This window comes from Penicillium rubens (assembly GCF_028828025.1).
Source record: "Penicillium rubens strain IBT 27055 chromosome Unknown utg000002l_segment0_segment0, whole genome shotgun sequence".
Lineage (NCBI taxonomy): Eukaryota > Fungi > Ascomycota > Eurotiomycetes > Eurotiales > Aspergillaceae > Penicillium > Penicillium rubens.
In genome coordinates, this window is record NW_026890600.1 from 821,608 (window position 1) to 840,532 (window position 18,925).

General features: G+C 49.4%; 6 protein-coding genes across 6 annotated transcripts; 3 read left to right on the top strand and 3 right to left on the bottom strand.

The window, feature by feature from the left end:
• Nucleotides 1-1,040: 1,040 nt before the first annotated feature.
• On the bottom strand, nt 1,041-3,404 carry N7525_002761 (SH3 domain protein; the record flags this gene model as incomplete). The annotated part of the gene is made up of 1 exon (XM_002559635.2): nt 1,041-3,404. The coding sequence occupies one exon, from the start codon at nt 3,402-3,404 to the stop codon at nt 1,041-1,043; it is 2,364 nt and encodes a 787-aa protein (XP_002559681.2).
• A 1,232-nt stretch (nt 3,405-4,636) lies between these two features.
• N7525_002762 (putative cell division protein kinase (Ctk1)) lies at nt 4,637-6,040 on the bottom strand (the record flags this gene model as incomplete). The annotated part of the gene is made up of 5 exons (XM_002559634.1): nt 4,637-4,669; nt 4,720-4,875; nt 4,931-5,758; nt 5,825-5,933; nt 5,985-6,040. 5 exons carry the CDS (start codon nt 6,038-6,040, stop codon nt 4,637-4,639), a joined length of 1,182 nt encoding a protein of 393 aa, XP_002559680.1.
• Nucleotides 6,041-6,551: 511 nt separating this feature from the next.
• Nucleotides 6,552-9,701, top strand: N7525_002763 (uncharacterized protein; the record flags this gene model as incomplete). Its single annotated transcript, XM_061212431.1, has 8 exons — nt 6,552-6,587; nt 6,669-6,761; nt 6,850-6,935; nt 7,006-7,733; nt 7,794-8,170; nt 8,235-8,314; nt 8,369-8,474; nt 8,535-9,701. The coding sequence occupies 8 exons, from the start codon at nt 6,552-6,554 to the stop codon at nt 9,699-9,701; spliced, it is 2,673 nt and encodes an 890-aa protein (XP_061069452.1).
• A 1,024-nt stretch (nt 9,702-10,725) lies between these two features.
• On the top strand, nt 10,726-13,128 carry N7525_002764 (uncharacterized protein; the record flags this gene model as incomplete). The annotated part of the gene is made up of 5 exons (XM_061212432.1): nt 10,726-10,858; nt 10,951-11,141; nt 11,195-11,625; nt 11,675-12,033; nt 12,095-13,128. The coding sequence occupies 5 exons, from the start codon at nt 10,726-10,728 to the stop codon at nt 13,126-13,128; spliced, it is 2,148 nt and encodes a 715-aa protein (XP_061069453.1).
• Nucleotides 13,129-15,496: 2,368 nt separating this feature from the next.
• N7525_002765 (uncharacterized protein) lies at nt 15,497-15,923 on the top strand (the record flags this gene model as incomplete). Its single annotated transcript, XM_061212433.1, has 2 exons — nt 15,497-15,613; nt 15,669-15,923. The coding sequence occupies 2 exons, from the start codon at nt 15,497-15,499 to the stop codon at nt 15,921-15,923; spliced, it is 372 nt and encodes a 123-aa protein (XP_061069454.1).
• Nucleotides 15,924-17,298: 1,375 nt separating this feature from the next.
• N7525_002766 (uncharacterized protein) lies at nt 17,299-17,784 on the bottom strand (the record flags this gene model as incomplete). Its single annotated transcript, XM_061212434.1, has 1 exon — nt 17,299-17,784. The coding sequence occupies one exon, from the start codon at nt 17,782-17,784 to the stop codon at nt 17,299-17,301; it is 486 nt and encodes a 161-aa protein (XP_061069455.1).
• Between the last annotated feature and the right edge of the window lie 1,141 nt (nt 17,785-18,925).

Consider the following 18,925-nt stretch of genomic DNA (forward strand, 5'->3'; position numbering starts at 1 on the left):
AAAAAGCGATCCAGCAAGACCCAAGGTCGACTGGTTTTCCCCCTTGTTTGAAGTATTCGACCGCGGCGAGATCCAACTCGTAGCGAATGTCGTCGTATACTATCTTGAATCGTCTCCAGACTTCTTCCGAATTTTGATAGTTATAAACCGCAATTACCTGTATGAAGTAAGCCACAGTTCAATGGAAGTTAAGGAATCAAATGTGAACTTACGTCTCGCAACACGGTCAAGGCCTTCTCAGGCGCTGAAGCAGCCAAAGCTTCCGGCCAGTGCGTCTGAGCGAAGGTATGTCTTGGCACATCATAACTCCAGAGCTAGAAGCAGTCAGTATAATACTGTAGACTGGTGTATATACAGGGCAGCGGGCAGTCAAGGGGCGGCTGGCCGTCTAAAGTTACGGGTGGAAAGGCGGCCGCTTCTAGCGCTAGAGGCTGTCATGTTCGGCGTCGATTTCACAGGTCCCTATATTCTAGGTGTAATATTCGTGAATAAATTCTACATAGCTAGGTAAACTATCTGTGGTGGAACAAGTTGAAGGATCCGGGTATTCCAGCTCATCTCAGCGTGACACGCATATCATTCGAGACCGACGTTAAACAAACGGATCTCGAGGAAAAATGCTTGCGACTTCGAATCGAAGAGAAAGAAAAAGAAAGAGAAAGGTTGTGAAAAATGAGGCAAAAGAAAAAAGAAAAAGAAAAAGAAAAAGTAGGCACATCCGCCCTTTGTTACATTACATGGATGCCAGTGGAAATACAGACAAGACGGCATCCAGGACACTGACGGAAGACTGAGAAGATGAAAGCGAAAAGGCGGATGAAATGACTCAGATGCGAAGATATGCACTCAGCGCAAAAATATAGATTCAAGGATTGTTCGTTCGTCACGGACGCGGCGGTGTAAGGGGATATCAAGATCGAGGCGAAAAATGTGGTCATATTAGGCAAGCTCAGTTCCGTCCAGCGGGCCACTGACAAGGCAGTGGGAATGCCTGTATTCTGCACAAGACGGAGGCTCCATGAGAGGCGAGGGTCATTCAATTAAGCGTCCCGGGCGGGGACGGGCTTTCGCGAGATCGAGCCGGACGGAGAAGTCGGCTGGGAAGTCGGGAGAGCTGGAAGCTCGCTGGTGGGTGCAGGTGAAGGTGCAGCTAAGGGACTTGGCGTAGACGGCGCAGCTGGAGGGCTCGAGACCTGTAGCGCACCGGGAACGGGGGCAGGAGCAGGAGCTGCAGCAGCTAATGGGCTTGAAACTGCAGGCGCAGCGGGCGCTGCCATGGGGGGAGCGATGTTGCTGGCACTATTGCTGCGTTGTCGCTGGTTGACAGGCATCACAGGCCGCTGCATTCCAGGAGGCCCGTATGGACCAGGGCTCATCGAGCGCGGGCCGGGTCGGGGGCCAGGAGACATGGAGCGAGGCATTCCTCCGGGCCCGGGGGACATTGAGCGAGGGCCGGGCATTCCGCCAGGTCCAGGAGACATTGAGCGTGGGACAGGTCGCCCTCCTGGTCCTGGAGACATCGAACGAGGACCGGGAGACATTGAGCGGGGAACGGGCATTCCACCAGGTCCCGGAGACATCGAACGAGGACCGGGAGACATTGAGCGGGGAACGGGCATTCCACCAGGTCCGGGCGACATGGAGCGGGGAACTGGAGGGAATTGGACAGCAGATCCCGGGCCGGGGTAAGGGCGAGGAGGCGGAGGTCCAGAGAAGCCAGCGCCACCGGGGGATCTTGGGCGAGCGTCCTGAGGATAGAATCTTGGACCTGGCGGACCGGCCGGCATCATTGGGCGACCGTCAGGGCCCATGATGGGTGGGCCGCGAGAGCCGGGAGAGCCCGGGGGAGGTCGCGCGCGAGGCATCACAGGACGAGCCGAGAGGCAAGAGCGTGGGGCGACTCCTTGCTGGGGGCTATTAAGGCGCGTGCAAAGAGCCCATCCATCGTCGTACTCGTGAAGCAAGCGCACAAGCGCTCCCGTGCGGAGTCCAAGCTCGTCCTCCATAGAGGGGTTGAAATCCAGTTGCACACGGTAAACATTGTTAGGAGGTGGTGGGCTAGCAGCTATGACGCCGGCTGCGCCTGCAGCTCCTACGGCACCGAAGCCAGCAGCAACAGGCGAGACAGCAGTAGCATCGGTAGGAACGGTCGTAGATTGGGTCGAGCCAGTGGGGGAATGGCCGCGTGATTCGGCGGAATGGTAGCGGTCAGAATCATTGGACGCTCGTGAGGAAGCAGCAGCACCTGCTGCAACACCCGCGGCTCCGGCACCAACTGCGGCAGCTGCGACGGTCGGCACGGAAGGTCCAGGGGCCGATTCTGACGGTCCAGTAGCTGATTCGGCAACCGAAGGCGCGGGCTGGGTGACAGGGGTGGTGGCAGGGCTGAAAGGATTGACAGGGTCGCCGAAGGGGTCGGAGTTGCTCCCGGCAGACTTGGGCGGAGTAGGGGGCGGCGTGTCGCCAGTGAGATTACGAGAGGCGACGGCTGCCGAGCCAGCTGCAGCACCGGCAGCAGCAGCGGAGGCTGGGGTCAAACCTGTGGAAGAACCAGCAGTGGCTGGGTTCAAGGCACCGCTGCCGCTCAGATCAGGGGCGAATTGAGTGACAGGACGAACATTAAGCTGCGGGGGCGTCGAAGGAGTCTGCGGCTTGGCAGGAGGAGGAGGCGGGAACGCAGCCGCGGTACCCTCTGGCAGGCCTTCACCACCAAAGGTCTTCTCATTTTCCAGCTGATATCCCCCTTGACTTCTCTTCTTCTTGCGGATAAAGAAGAAAATCAGCGCGGCGATCACACCCACGCCGAAGATGACACCGATGGCCACACCAGCCTTCGCGCCACCAGTCATACCCTCAGAAGTTGTAGTTCCAAGAGCAGTGGATGAGGCCGATGCGGCAGAGTCTTTGCTCGATCCGGTAGAGGTTGCCGTGAGCAGATCATTGACATCCTGGGAAGACCCCGCGGTGGAAGATGCTGAAGTCACAAAAGAGGTTGTCGTGATAGGAGCTTCCGACTCACTGGTAGTGGTGGTTGCTTTCTTAGTCTCGGTGGTCTCCGCTTTAGTTTCCTGAGTGGTGTGGGCCACGGTCTCTTTGGTGGTAGTGGGTTCCTCCTTGGTCTTAGTTGTAGTCGCCTCATCCGTATTTTTGGTCTCGGTTGTGTGTTCCTTGGTCCTTGTTGGCGCGCTGACAGGATCACCAACACCAGCATTTGGTTTCGTCGCAGTCTCGTGTTGGGCGCCGGTTACATAACCTCCCACCTCGCCTTCGAAGTCCGGATCCATAGTCTTGTAGACAATCACGACATCGGCTCGCTCCTCGAGGACTCCTCGTTCCTCAACTTTCCCTCGCTCCTCTGGTTCCTCCACATTGCGTCCATGGTTGTGGTGCGCATGCCCGTGCATGTTGTCGACTTCACTATCCTAGGATATGGTGAAGGGGATGGAGGGAGATCAAGAGCGCGTATTGCTCCTAAAGAGAGGGATAAGCCCAGATTCCTAGGTGAGTGATGGCCGAGAATCCGCGTGTCTGGGTCGATTCCAGCTGTGTGGAATGTGGATAGAAAGAATGGACGACTGAGATCGAGCACCGCCGATTGTCAAGTCGAGAATAAAAGAAAGGACGTCGACTTCCAGGTCGTACAAATTGAAAGAAAGGACGGGGAAAGGATAAAAGAGACAGAAAGCAAAAGAGAAAAGCCTCAATACGAGAGAGCCCCGGAGTACCACGAGGAGCCGAAATGAGATCTTGGGACCCTGTGTGTATACAATACCATGCTAACCCAAACAGGCAGCGATAGACACCCTTTCCATCGATCTGATTGGCTGTCACACGGTACCTGGCCCGAAGGAGTTGCCAGACCCACGGCCGAGAACCCTTGCAGACCCACTTTACTTTTAAGTCGCCTTTTTGGGCTTTTTTGGGCTTTCCAAGGTTGATGAGTTGGGGATAGACCGATCTCTACTCGTACGTACGGGGTACTATGTACAGTGAAATTCGGCTTAAAATATCTCTGATACATAGCCTAATTTACCGAATACTTGGCAAAATACACGGGAACTCGACAAATCTCATCGCTCGGCACCTGCTAGCCCCGTTTGCCCCCCAAGCATATTTCGCTAAAGTGTAGCCCTGCACGCGGGCCCCGGGCACAGACTCTCCATGATTGTTTCACCCTAGCACAACAGCCACATCTCATTGATCGCTCAGAGCCCGTAATTTCCGGTGGTGCCGGAAATTCAATTTTAATCAATTCTAATTTAATCAATAATAATGCATGGCACCCTTCCAATTGTTCCTGCCTCTCATGCAGGTCCCTCAGGGGTAACGCTGACCTTAGAACCTTGGAAACATATTCGTATAATATTCTGTTAATTCTGTGCCTCCATTAAGATACAATTATGTGTGTCAATAATGTTGTAGATAGTACGGAGTAATCCGTAGATATCCAGATTTAGTACCCTCATACGGTGCATAATTGCTCGAGTCCGGAGTCCGGAGTAGTTATGCTTTGGTGTGTTGATAATTCAGTCGCGGGGTTCTACGCTTGTGATTCCGATCCACTCGCGCGGTATAACCCGATGAGGCGCAGGAAAGTGTGGCGTAGCCCCTTCATACACCCACCTCATACCATTGCTTAAGTCCGAGCAAAATATGGATGGGCAAGGGCCTAAGGCTAATGTCAGAGTTTATTGTAAGACACCAGGCCAGGTCACATACCTCTGTTGCCGAGAGTCTTTCGCTGCTCTCGTAGCACAATAGGTGGCTGACTAAATCACGGCCATTCGAGGATGCACCCGGGAGGATGTCCTCCCAGGCCTGTGTGGGGAACGAGTGGAATTCCACTTTTCCCCAATCTGGCAAGACATGGACTTCCTGTGCAATGGTTACTTAATGACTTCTCCATTCGTGGCAGGTGCGATATGCTTACCGGCCAGCGCTGTTCATCCGGAGTGCCCAGTATTTTGAAGATCGAGAAAATCAGCGACAGATCACTGCCCACAGGCCCGGAGTCGAAGAGCTGGTGGTGGCCGACGGCAATGGCTTCTGCTACTACACAGCCAGCAGCCCAGATGTCGAGGGATGCTCCATACTCTTTAAGCCCAAACAGAATCTCTGGGGCTCGATAGCACGTCGTGCCCACATCGGTGATTTTCTGCGTGGATGGCTCGGATCCTGCATCGCCTTCTTTCCATGAAATGCCAAAGTCTGCCAAGTACGCTGGTCCGTTGGGAGAGTCCATCAGAATATTGGAAGGCTTGATATCGCGATGAAGTATACCCATGCTATGGAGATGGGCGAGGGCAGAGAAGAGGTCTCGTAAAATCGATCGTGTTTGAGCAGCACCTACCATGTCTCGCCGGAGCAAGTGCTCGAAGTCATATCGCAAAAAAGGAAAGACCAAGACAAACCGGCCACCATCAAGGTTAAACGTCTCTATCAATGGAATTATATGTGTGTGAGAAGCTTGGCGCAGCAACCGTGCTTCACGGTGAGCATCATGGGGGGCTGTCATCATGTGTGGAATAGTGACTTTCACTGCCCGAACGGTCCCATCTTCCAACTTTGATCTGTAGATGGAGGAGTGGAGACCAGCATAGTGGTGGAAACATGACCGATATTGACCGACCACTTCCCCGGTTGAGGTCCGTGGTTCTTCAAAGTCCTCGACATGCTGTGGGCTGCTAGTCCCCATCTTCATGGACCCTGCTAATTCAGCTTCATCAATTGCCTTTTGGCATATGGAATCATATTCGTCCTGGGTGAAATAGTCTCAGTTGAAGTGTTTCTTTTAATGCCAGTTTTTCCAAGGCGCACAACTCACTTTTGAGACCGCCTTGTCATACGCCTCGGTTTCAAGCTGCTTGGCTTGAGCCATAGCTTCTGCAAATGCGGAGACAGGCGTGGAAGAAGCATGCTGATAAGCAGCTGTGCTACACACACATCAACCTAGTGCTCATGTTGTAAACGGGAAGTTCGCTTACAGAGACTGTATGGCTCGCAGCCGGTCTGAGAACCCGAAATTGTTCTTCCAGGACATGTTGGACAAGGTCGACGGCTAATCGAGATGGTATGGCTTCTACCGTATGCTGCCTTGCAGTTACTACACCAGCGTGTAGCCAACAATCAAAGCAGAGTAAACATAGGGGAGATCTATTCTATCATGGAGAGTTGCTATCATTTGTCAACCTGAGGCAGCAAGGCGCCAACATCCACGGCAGGGATGATGTCATGTGACCAATCAAGAAGTGGGTACAGAAATGTGACGTAAATAACAGCAATTTTAGGCTGTTATGGCTGAGTTGACACCGCCAAGTACTGTATTACCATAACCACCTCCGTCATTCCATCCCCATTGCCCGTCCTCGGCCATCATCGAATGACACGCTATCAACTGACACTGGCATTCAGCCCCAATCCCACATTCATTTCCCTTACTTGATTGGGCTGTTCTTACCGGGAGCACCGCAGGAATCTCTTGGTTCTCTCTTTCATGTTATGCGCTTCGTGCGCTACCTTGCTCAATACCTCAATACCCCGGAATCTGAATCATGGACCTCTCACGGCAGGAGTACCCAACGCTGCTGGTAAGATTGAGCCAGGCGAGCTTTGTGGTTGACAAACAAAGTACATAGTTACTGATCATTGGTTGTATTTCTTTTATTTAGGCCACCCTACACCCCGGCCAAGCTACAACCGTCCTGAGCGATCGCATTCGAATCATAAACAAGGTCAATGCGGATATCGCGGATTATCTACAGGTATGACAACCTGTGACCTGCTACGATCACATTCGTGGAATGGGGTTTTCGATGGGAAGCGATATCGGTGTTGACAAATTGGCGATAGGAACGGCGTCGGGTTGAAGAAGCATACGCCCAAGGGTTGCGGAAGCTGGCGCATCGGCCACAGGCGGACAATGGAGCTGCTCTTGGGTAAATTGGCCTTTCCCTAGAGAATCGAAGTTCTGGTGTGCCCGATGATGATGCTGACTTGCGAAACTAGCATTTTCCAAATCCCCTGGCAACGCATCATCAGTGCGACCGAAACGCTCGCCGTGTCGCACGAGACTCTTGCGAACAAGATCGAGGAGGATGTCGAGCGACCCCTACGAGAATTTAGCACCAAGAATACAGAGATGAAGTCGATGCCCGGTATCCAGAGTGATCTGGCGGGGCTGGCGAAGAATGTGGAGACTGCGCAGAAGAAGGTGGACAAGGCCAGGGCAAAGGGTGCCAAAGGTGCAGACAAACTTGCTAGTGAGATAGCCAATGCGGAGGAAGTCCATCAGCAGTGGGATTCGCGGGCTCCCTTTGTTTACGAGCAACTCCAGGCCGTCGATGAGACTCGGCTCAACCACCTTCGGGATGTGCTAACACAATTGGAGACCCACGAAGTGGATCAAGTCGAGCGTGGTCGCCAGGCCGCTGAAAGTTGCTTGAATGTTTTGCTGAATGTCGAAACAGCAGATGAAATCAAGACCTTTGCGGCTAGGATGGCGGGCACACGGGTCCCTGCGACACAGCCCATCCCCAGAAGACAAACTGAACCGGCAGAGACACCTCCCACGATTGAACCAGTATCTGATCGGACAGCAACTGCTCCAATCCAACCTCATTTATCTGCGCCACCAACAGAAGCACCCCTTCCGGCCACTCCACGCATCCAGGATGGTGAGGTAACCCAACCATCAGAGGCGTCTGAGAGACACGCCGCCGCTCAGACACCACCAGGTAAGATTTGGAACCAGATTATGACTCCGTGCCAGACGCAAGTTCTGACGCTTTATCCAGTACCGGAAGCACAACCACGGCATACTCCCCTGGGGGGTTTGAGACGTCTTGGAACTGTCATGAACAGGAGAAAGAGCGTTGTCGTACCCTCAGCTACATCTTTTGACCGGAAATCAGAAAAGAAGCGAAGTCCCTTTGCTGCTTTCAAGAGAGCCGATTCCTCTCGCGAGATGCAAATACCGGAATCTCCGCCCCCGACCGCCTCTGACCGTCCGGGGACATCCTTTACCGACCAGTCATCCTTGCGGAATCCTAGTGTGTCACAAGATCGGTCTGGAGTAGATGCTGCGGCGACTATGCCTGAAGAACATCCAGAGACGCCTAGAAATGGAGCTGCCCCGGAAGCCCCTGGGCTCGCCAATAACCACGTTAGTCAGGTAAATTACCCACCAGCGATTTACAAATCAAAATGCAACAATCACTGACTAATTTCTTCTTTAGTCACAGGTGGATTCAGAAGGGTTCACCCAGCGCCCTGCAACAATTGATGAGATCACGCGTGCCCAGAATGAGGCAGCGGGGTAGGTGACCTTGTGCCAATGGTGATAGACGAATGCTGACAAGTATCACTACAGCCTGGATGAGTCTGGTATGAATCTGACGATTCGAGACCAGCCCATCTTCGAGGATGAGAGCCAGGCGAAGCAGGCCATGGATGAGATGGCAAATACTCTCCGAATGGTTAGTGACAGGTCTCGCCACTCCTCAGGCATGGTGTATAATACTTACTTTGTCATACAGCGAGCTCCACCTCCAGGTATCAGACGCAATGCAGGCACCATTCGCGGACGCCGTGATGTTCGCAATACAGTGTTTATTCCTTCCCCTGGTAATGAACTTCCGCCGTCTTCGGCAGGGTCGGAGTCCCAGCCCCCAACCTCGCCAATCAGGCATATGACCTCCCCCAGCATTGCCCCTAGCACTGCTACGGATGATCATACTGTATCAGATACTACTTCTGTTCGCTCCGGACATGCTACGCATGCTGCGGGAGCTGCAGTCCATCCGGATCTATATGAATCGGGCTTGAACGCTTCAATCATCGAGACCGTCAATGCATGGTTCTCGGAGGGCAATGTCACCAAGTCATTCGTCGTTGGGGAGCTTGCTCTCGCAAACAATCCTACAACTGGTACGGCGGCGGACCAGACACGCATCCGACTCGATAACTTCCAAGTGCTGGAAAAGGTAGCGGCCAATCCCCACTTCGTGCAGGAGATTGCCAAAGACGCTGGCGATGACAAGAGAGGCGAATACGATATCCAGTTGGGCAGCATCTCCCGCCCCATGCCGACAGTCGCATTCAAATATCAACTGCATATCGACCCAACCAGCCCCTCTGCCTACTGCCCCGTGATATTCAAGCCAGTTTGGAACTTGGAAGAAACCCAGGCTAGCGCCATCATCTACTATACCCTCAACCCATCATTCGCCTCCCACACAGGGGAGTCAATCACCCTCAAGAACCTCGTCTTGACTATCAATTTGGATACCGCCACCCATGACCAAACTACCAAGCAGCCGCGCGAGTCAGTCGCCCACGCCATCAGCGCCGCCATGTATCCCAATACCGGCGCCACCTTCCGTCGCAAAACATCCACCGTCACATGGAGAATTCCCGAGCTGGAAGTCAAGGCCCCCACTACCCCAGGCGCAGACAGCAAGCTCCTCGTCCGCTTCGTGACGTCCACCCCCGGACCTCGCAAGGGTACAGTCGAAGCGAAGTTCGAGCTCCGCGGTGCCGAATCCGCTTCTCAGCTGGGCATCAGCCGTGCTGCCTCAGATGTAGAGCAGAAGGAAGCTGACCCCTTCGCCGACGAGGGTCGTGAGTCCCCGCTATCCGCGGCTTCGTGGCTAGGTGTCCCCACTACACGCAAGCTGATCGGTGGGAAGTATGTCTCTTCCTAGATATGTCTTCAATGTTGAGCAAGGCGGGATGGGGCTACCCATGTCTGGTCGTATATATTCCAACCCATGCAATTGTTTCTTCTGTTATTTTTCCACTGTTTGGATTATGTGTCTCAGCATAGGCATCCCTACAGATAGGGCCCAAATGGGAGCATCAGAAGCTTAGGTTGATCCCATTACTTTTTCCCCCTTCGTTTTCTTTCTGCCATCCCCTCCCCGTCTCTTGTTTTTCGAGTATTCCCTTTTGCAAGTAGCGGTTCTGCTATGAATTTTCGCGTTGTCTGTTTCTTTTGGTTGTTGTTTCGTGTAGGTAGGCATTTGCTTCGCGTACATATGTATGTAGCTCTATGTACTCTGTCCAAGCACAGGATAATTAATGACAGTGACTAGGCACTAATATGCTTAATAGGCGTTAAAGTGGCACATACCTAACAAACTAAGAACGAGAGAGAAACACTCTATAGTTATAACCAGATATCTAAGGAGACTAACTGGAGAGATTACATCACAACGCTAGGTAACGGTAAATTGGGCGCCGAAAAGGGCTAGTTTTGACGCCATTTTAAGCGTCCTATTTACCAAGTTCTTAGTCATTAAAACATCACGTGATCTATATTTACCCACTCTTACTATTTGGTCACTGAGTGATCAGAGAGCGCTCCCTGAGCACTCATGGTTGCTCAGGGATCAGCTCGCCCTTCACTCAGAGTGCTCATGGTAGGCAACCAGGGACGTCATAATGTTCTGCCCACCATGTCGACCGATTGTACCCGTTGTTTGTAAAAATAGAAAGGTCCTATATTAGGTGCTGAACCCCCCCCCCTTCTGTTCCAATATTTATTTAAAGAGCCTCTTGCCCCCATCAGTCCATGGTCTTGAACAGAGCACTTCGCCCAGGGCTTGTAAGTGCATCGTCGATTTCCAAATCTCCAGGTCTTTTCTGGATCTCAGTCATTACGGTTTTCTTTCTCTTCTTTTCTAATACTATCTCGTCTTCTCACTACTTCCTACTCCGATTCATGCCATGTCTGTCCTTGATACCAGTGCGAGTGGAAAGAAGCAGGCCCATAGTCCTGAGTATTACCGACGACGTCGTCAGCAGCTTGAGAAAGGCATTATCCAAAAACGACATGCTACTTCAACCAAGAACAACATTGGTAAAATCAAAAGACGATGGACCAGGTAATGACGTGCCTGATCTTTTGTCCTGATATGAGGACTAATCCAAACAGGCACTGTGAATATCTAGGGGAAGATCCTCTCCAATTCCTTGTTGCAGCGCAGAAGGGAGACGTTATGGTTTTTCTCGAGTGGATTCTTGACAACTCCAAGATCAAGAAGTTCAGTAGTTTACATGAGAACTGGAGACAATGGTGCCAGCTCTACCGCAAAGCTGTGGGGCGAAGTCTTCATGCGAAGAGTTGTCAGGATATTAATGATGTGAGTATGATTTTGCCTTTTCACAAGTTCGCTTTCTGACAACAATGTAATAGTATATGAAAGAGCATCTAGTCGCACGATACAATCTCGACATGTCTGTTGGGGAGAAACCCGTGATGAACGTTGATGATTTGTATATCGTTCTCCACCACCATTGGACGAGAGACGCAACTCCCTATCCCGATGGTCGTCAAATAATCCAACTCGCTTTTCTCCTTTTAGTGTCAGCATATACCGCCAGCCGACCAGGAGCGCTGGTTTATGTTGACCAAAACGAGCGGACTAATATCCAGCATTTCTTCGGTGGTGCAGATGAAAATGAGGAACACGAAGAAGATTGGGACCTCAGAGAAGATGACCTGAAAACGCTGTGCTACGGTCAGATTAGTTTGATTCTGCTCCCGAACCCTGGAGGTCTTCGTGACCATCTTGTGATGGAAATCGATTTGAAACATACCAAGGGTCATCATACCAAACCAAAAAGGTCAGTGATTGCAAGGCTCTGTTTTACACCAAGCTAATACTTCTGAAAGAAAAATCTTCCTAATGTCGGAAGTCAAGCAACCTATCTTCGATGTCATTGTCCTTGTGCTTACAATGGCAATCCTTGACGATGCATTTTCGGCAAATATACATTCTGTCGAGGATGTATTCATGGCTCGTGTCTCACCACCACGCCGTTCCGTCAGACTGAAATTCAAGAAAGACAAACTCAATGTGCCAATTTGCCGCCAGCCAGACTCATATTATTCTGGAATGACTACTCACCCCATGAAACCACTTAGATATCACACATATCTCTATTATTTGCAGCGGCTGAGCTTGTCCGTCGGGATGATTAGGGCCATGAAACCTTACGACCTTCGGCGCGGTACTGGCGAGGCAGTTGACAGTGAGTTTGATGCTGTTGGCCATGGTGATTTTCCCAGGACTAACATACAAAACTTGTTCAGAAACCGCATCCCTTCCCTTGCTACAGCAAGTAATGGGCCATGTTTATGCCAGCACATTTCAGAAATATATGAACGAAAGGGTTCAGACCCATGTTCAGGCTTCATTCCTTGGAATTCCCTCGGAAGACGCATTGATGAACATCCTTAGTCACCAAAGTCGCTACATTGACCCTCGGGCTCCGTCCAAATACGATGATCTGCCTGAGAGCAAGAGAAGTAAGCTTTCAAACCATCCGGAGATCCTCAAACTACAACAGATGCGTGATACCCTTGCTCAAGAGGCCAAAGAACTTTATGGATCCATGAAAAATGCAAGCGGAACTAAAATTGGAGAGCTTAAAGCGAAGGCGGATGCTGCGTTGAGGGCAGCAAAAAAGAATTTGAAGGAAGCAACATTCACTGGTGCCCGCAATGAGTTCTTTGACACCATCGATACTCTGGAAATCAACAAGCAACTTGATCCATCGCTATTGGACATGAAACAGGATACTTACGAGCCCCAAAGAATTGTCCATCGCCTCAAAGAACGTCGCCGACTGGCAGACTTAATGCAAATCCCATGCCAGGAGCTCTCTGAGGAAGACGACATTATGCGAAGGGTTGTCTTAATCAATGCCCTTATTGATCTTGGCCGTGTCGAGAGGGTGCCATCCGAGAACTTGGTTTCCAAAAAGTCGGCACAGTATACAATCACCAACGGAAGCCAGGAAGCCTCGCCAGATGAGCCCACACAATCAGAACAAGGCTTTTCTCCATCTCCCGAACCGCGAGACCGTCCAATATCTCTGACAACTCGGCACTGTCTCTTCTGCGTGTTTGAGCCAAACTACCAAAGTTATTTTGCGTCAGCACGGAAGGCCAGAGAACATTTCGAGAAGCACCTCCGCAACTTCAGAAGAGACCAGTTTATCTCATGCCCTGATAAATTTTGCGGACTTGCCTTTCGTGGACATCAAGCCTTTAAAAGCCATGCAGAGAAGGTTCACTCAATACGTTACTTCACCGAGGCGCAACGTATCAAGGCTGGCTTATAGATTATTCCTCTGCTCGCCGAGGATGAAGCCGATCGTGCGCTGAATTTCTTTACGAGAGATTCCTGCATTCTTTGAGTAAGACACGAATATAGTGATAGTTGAAGTACGGATAGAATAGAGTCACACTTCTAGATTTGGCACTTTCTTACTATTGATGAAGCTGTTGGCGAATCGCATTAAAGAATATATCACTTGTAGAGTAAGCATGGCTTCTTCGTCAGCCATTGCCTAGGCTCTGATTGTTGACTAAACCAGAAAGAGGTTCACTGTTAGATGCGTATGAAGACTAGTTCTGCGGAGATGACTTACGCGCAACTCCATTAGGTGCTAATTTGCACCCCATTCCTTCTTGTCCTCCTTTGAAACAATAGTAGCTTCAACATATGCCTCGTTTACTTCATTCATTGGCTCCTAAATCAGACTTCATCGCTAGGCTTGTTCACACTTACAAGTAAACGTGCGGGCTTTCTTCCACGATAACGGCGCACACAAGAATGCAACCCAAACGTCGGATTGAATACAGATTGGTTACGGCATGTACTGGAGAACCACGCCCAGCACGCAATCTGAAACCTTGTTTCTGGATACTTACCTTTACACAGTCCTTACAATACAATACAATACAATATGCACCGCCACAGTCTCCTTGTCAAGTGAATACCACGTAAGTAATGAAATGTCAGTGCCATTTTTTGTATCGTAACACCTGGTTTATTGGAACCTGGGGACGAACACAGATGCCGTCTCCCCCAGTCCTGACCTGCATAGAGGATGGATCGCAATCCGTTTCACCACTTTACTCTCACAGAACACTTCTCAAAACCTAGTCCGAATCACGCTAATTATACGAAAAAAATGTTATATAAATTACTTCTCACGTTCAAATACTGACGACAAGTACACAATCCATCACGTGGTAAGATTTGTATGGTAATGGTGCAGAATACCTACAAGGGGTCCGTGCAATTTTATCACTCCTAAGAACAAAGTTGAAGAGCCCATCCGTGGTTCAGGGAATCAGCAGTGCTACGGGCTTGTGTTAATGTTACTTAAACTGGAAAGGGATGCACTACTAGATGGTTATTACCAAATTACACCCGTGGCGCAAGTCTGCGGTGCTTTAGGCACCAAAACGCTTTAGTCTTTCATGCTAGCTTTTAGGCGACTGGTAATTATCGAACTACACGACTACCTAATGGTTTCACGAGGGCCTAGACCGGCCTCGTCAGTACTCTAATAGGTTCAGCCTTTCTGGATACTATGCGATAGGCAAGACCATCGTATAGGAGGTGGCTCACTCAATGATATCTATCATTCTCAAGGTCCTAATTTCCATTTCTAAATCAAAACGGCTGCTACATGGGTGTGGTCTCACTTGGATAAAGCATATACGATGCTATAGTTAGCAACATTCCTTTTAGTCTAGGGAGAATAGAAGTTACTCCATTTTTCGCTCCATCCATATATCAAGCCTATTTGCGCCTATAGCTATGGCGATTAGAGGTCACGTAGTCCTTTTGGTGATCTTAAAGAGGAAAAATAGACACAACTACATGATCGGTCCCTCGTTAAGAATAGGCTCTGTGGGTTATAACCTTAGTACTACCTTAATTGATGGCAACGGTCATTTGCTTAGACATTGCAAGAAAGCCAGACATCGCGAGTTAGCAACTCTTTTAATTATTGACTACAGTAAACAGCGTGGTTAAGAAGAGTGACTCTTTTAATTATTGACTATAGTAAACAGCGTGATTAGGGGTGGTTAAGAAGAGTGGTTAAGAAGAGTGGTTAAGAAGAGTGGTTAAGAAGAGTGGTTAAGAAGAGTGGTTAAGAAGAGTGGTTAAGAAGAGTGGTTGAGGAGAGTGGTTGAGAAGAGTGGTTAAGAAGAGTGGTTAAGAAGAGTGGTTAAGAAGAGTGGTTAAGAAGAGTGGTTAAAAAGAGTGGTTAAGAAGAGTGGTTAAGAAGAGTGGTTAAGAAGAGTGGTTAAGAAGAGTGGTTAAGAAGAGTGGTTGAGAAGAGTGGTTAAGAAGAGTGGTTAAGAAGAGTGGTTAAGAGTGGTTAAGTGGTTAAGATATGAACTAGCGATCAATTCTTAATCGGACCATGTTGGTCATAGGCTTGGCTATCCCCACAAACTGTTCAACGCAAGCACTCTTTCCCTAAACACGTTGAACAGACAAACCCCCCAGGGCGGACTATTTTGCACCCTAGGCGGTCCACCTTCCAGCGATGAGAAAAGTCGATTGCACCAGCTAGGAATGTTGCCATTGCGAAAACCTCTGCATAAAAGTCCAAGCCGGTACGTGAAAATCTGCGGTGTTCACTACTCTACATTCTCACGAGCCCCGCAACGAAAATGTGTAAAGCCATGAAACGACAATACTTGCTCTCTCTTTTTCGAACCATTCGCGGATACCGATCATTGGCAAAACAATACCCGGCACCCTCCTGTGATGATGGCAGCAACTTAGCCAAGCGCACGCATGTGAGTATGGAAACTAAGGTGCTAGCTTGCCGTGTACTGTATTGACATTCTGAAGTCATGCTCTGTGCCTGCTTCCGATGAACCCCAAATTGAGACAATGAGATCACTGTTCCAGGGCTGTAATCCCACGTTCAAGCCCCATCCTCTTGGGTGGGAGGCAGAGTCTCTCCTGCTTTTGAGCCCCTCACAGCAGATGTGCTACTACAATGGAAAATTGTTTGGCGGGTACATTGCCCTCTTGATTGACCGCATTCTTGCCGACTGTTGCAAATCAGCAGTCACACTGGAGTTATCCCTGACCACCAATTAGTTCACCAATGCCGCTCGCCGGGACAACTAGGCTCGCTTTACCCGGACGTTCAAGAAACTCTTAACTCGACACAGTAGATAGAAGTCTCGCTTGTTAAGTGTTGTTGGGCAACCCGCCGGTTAAGTCCCCTTACTCTGTTCTTGGCCGGTTGCTCTTGACCGGTTGTTCTTGATCGTTCACCATTTATTGCTGATTGCTAACTGTCCACCGTTTACCGTCCGTTGCGAATATTCTAATAGGTGTAAAGGTACACTGTCTCAGCTGTCTCAACACCGTTACGTTGCTACTGTAGCCTTACCTCTGCTCACCATATCTTTTTAGAGATTTTCTTTTACTGAATCTCTTTCCACTGCTTATCCAACACGCGGGCAGATATATGTGGTACATGCGTTTCTAGCTCTAAGATTTCTTGCACAATCAATGGAAATCTCCTTGCGTTTATGTATAGTACCTCGATTCAATTCATAATTCCAGATCTCGTAACACGGAATGTGAAACTTGTCGGCCGCCCTGAAAACTCCAAGGTTGTTCCACATAGTTGCATGAGGTTCCATATCATTACCAGAAGCGCACTTCCGATTTTGAAAGTGCGAGCGCCGAATAGTTGCTACCTCATCATCTGGTAGATCAACCTGTGATAAAGAAGCTTCCTTATTGAATTATTAGAGCGATCACGACAGATACCTATCGCATTTACTTTGAACCCTCCCTTGAATGCAGCGTCAAAAAAGAGTAATTGGGAACAGACTATCGCACGATGTACTCGGTACCAAAAGGCTTTGCAAGATTGGTTGAAGATTTGCAAACCCCATGATTGATGTAGCTTCATATAAGTGAATAGCAAGCTTAACTCGATTTACCATATATCATTTTATTATATCTGCCATTAAAAGAAGTCTTGAGCGCTATGACGTCAACACCGCGGTCGTTTGGTGCAGGGATTGTATATTATATGGTACAGTACTGTATGTGTAGCTCTCGTTCGTTTGAATCTACAGTGACATTTCCAAAGTTTGGACACTCCCTAATTGCTTGTCAGATGCTCCCCTCTATTACATGTATGTACAAGGCTCGATTGATCTGTATAGACTGACGACAGTGTCTGGCTACTTGCTGAGTCCATCTCTGCATGGTTTCGGGACTGGATATTCATTTGAATGACATCGTCTATTTAAATCCTTCAAGTTCCTTTGTGAGTCTCTAAACTAATTAACCATCCAAAAGACAAAGCAAACACATCCACGTATATGCGATAAATTGTCGAGTTTTTCTCCAAACCCTCCATAATAGTCATCCAATTCTTTTGATCAGCTCATTACGAGTGATAATGAGGATCTCAGATACTAAATCATTGTGTGGAAGTGGGCTCTTTTTTTCACGTAGCGTTCTCTGATACAACGACAGGGCTTTTGCTATTCCGAGGGGCATAATGCGTCACGCCTTTGATGTGGTCTTCTAGGAAGGGAATGGGATTCTGTCCATTGCCTTCATGTAGGTCCGCAATTCTTTTGGCGAGCGATGAGTCTTGGGGCTTGTGTCGAAATATTGCCCAGGAATGGCTTTTCCTGGACAGCCGAAGCAGGTAGACAGGTATGACTACCACTTGAGTATGGGCGCTGTCATAATTGTACTCGTCATTGTTGAAATCGAGTGCAAAGTAGGTGTGTCGCGGCCAAACCTCCACCGCCAAAAGCCGCAAATCCGCCTTTTCTTTCCAGGAATCGACGAAGCTTTCGATTAATTCACGAGTGGAGGCCAGATAATCTTCGTGGTTCAGCTTTTCGGTAGGTAGGTCACCCAGGATTCGGATTGAACGATGCGTTTCAAGGGCGTCAGACACAGCCTGATTTACTTTCTCCATGAAGCGTAGTGGCAGCCTTTCACTTTCAGATAGATCACGTGTGAGAAGAAATAGTTGACAAGAGTCTCAGGTGTTGCCTTGTCTCGAGAGCATTTATAACAAAGGGCGTTATGCACGGACCAACGCAGGCGGTGAAGATTAGTCAAGTTGTCTATTGTTTACGCACCAATTTATACAGTAAGCTTATAAGAATTCTTACCCTGCCATACGAGCGGTATGATGTATCAATCTGCCGAAAAATCCAACGTCCTTGTTTGGGAATTGAGAAATTACACTACACTACGTTTACAGCAGTAGACTGAAGATATATAAAGACGTTTATTGAACGAGCCTGAAGCGGTGATAACCCTCCTGCGTGCGACAGCCGGTACATCCACTCACATATAATGCCCCCACTGAAAATGAGTAGAAAGATGAATATGATCGACAGTGGAATCTTGTTTAATTGAGCTTCTCAAAGTTCTGGTGCGCCGGTGTTGCGAACCGTTGGCTCCTCATCAACCTTCAATCAAGTTTTCAGCGGCAACGGCGAACTGCAGCACAGAGCTGAGGGGACTAATAACCGCAACTGAGACACCCACATAGTAAGCTCGTGATCCGGGGAGCAATAGAGAAGAATCTGCAGTATCACTCACCTAAGGGACCATGTCACTACTAGCTGGAGACGGATAGTTACACGCAGGACAGTGGCTCTCGCCAATGACTGGGGTGATCTCCTGCCGTGGGTTTTGAGTAGATGGTTGACAGGTCGCGTTCGGGGTATGTCTTTCGACCAAAGCATATCGATCGAGATGCCCGCATCGGAACAACATTTCGTTTCACTTGCACATCTGCAGCATGTAGAGCCGTTAGTATTGAACGTTAAAGTCAATAGAAAGGGGCCCAACCTTTTCCGATAATTAAGACTTTCTGGCGAGGGATACGTATGGTATTGAGTACTACCGGGAGGATGATTGTTCGCGATTTTCTCATATCCTGATCCCTTCCAACATGCTCGTCTTATACGTTTTACCAAACGTGCACAGTCCGCTTTGACTATAAATAAGTTGGTCTATCACAAGTCAGTCGTAAGTACTATTGTCGGAGCACCCAAGGTGGTCGCGGGCAAGTATAATTGGTCCAGGGCTTTGATCAGCCCCGC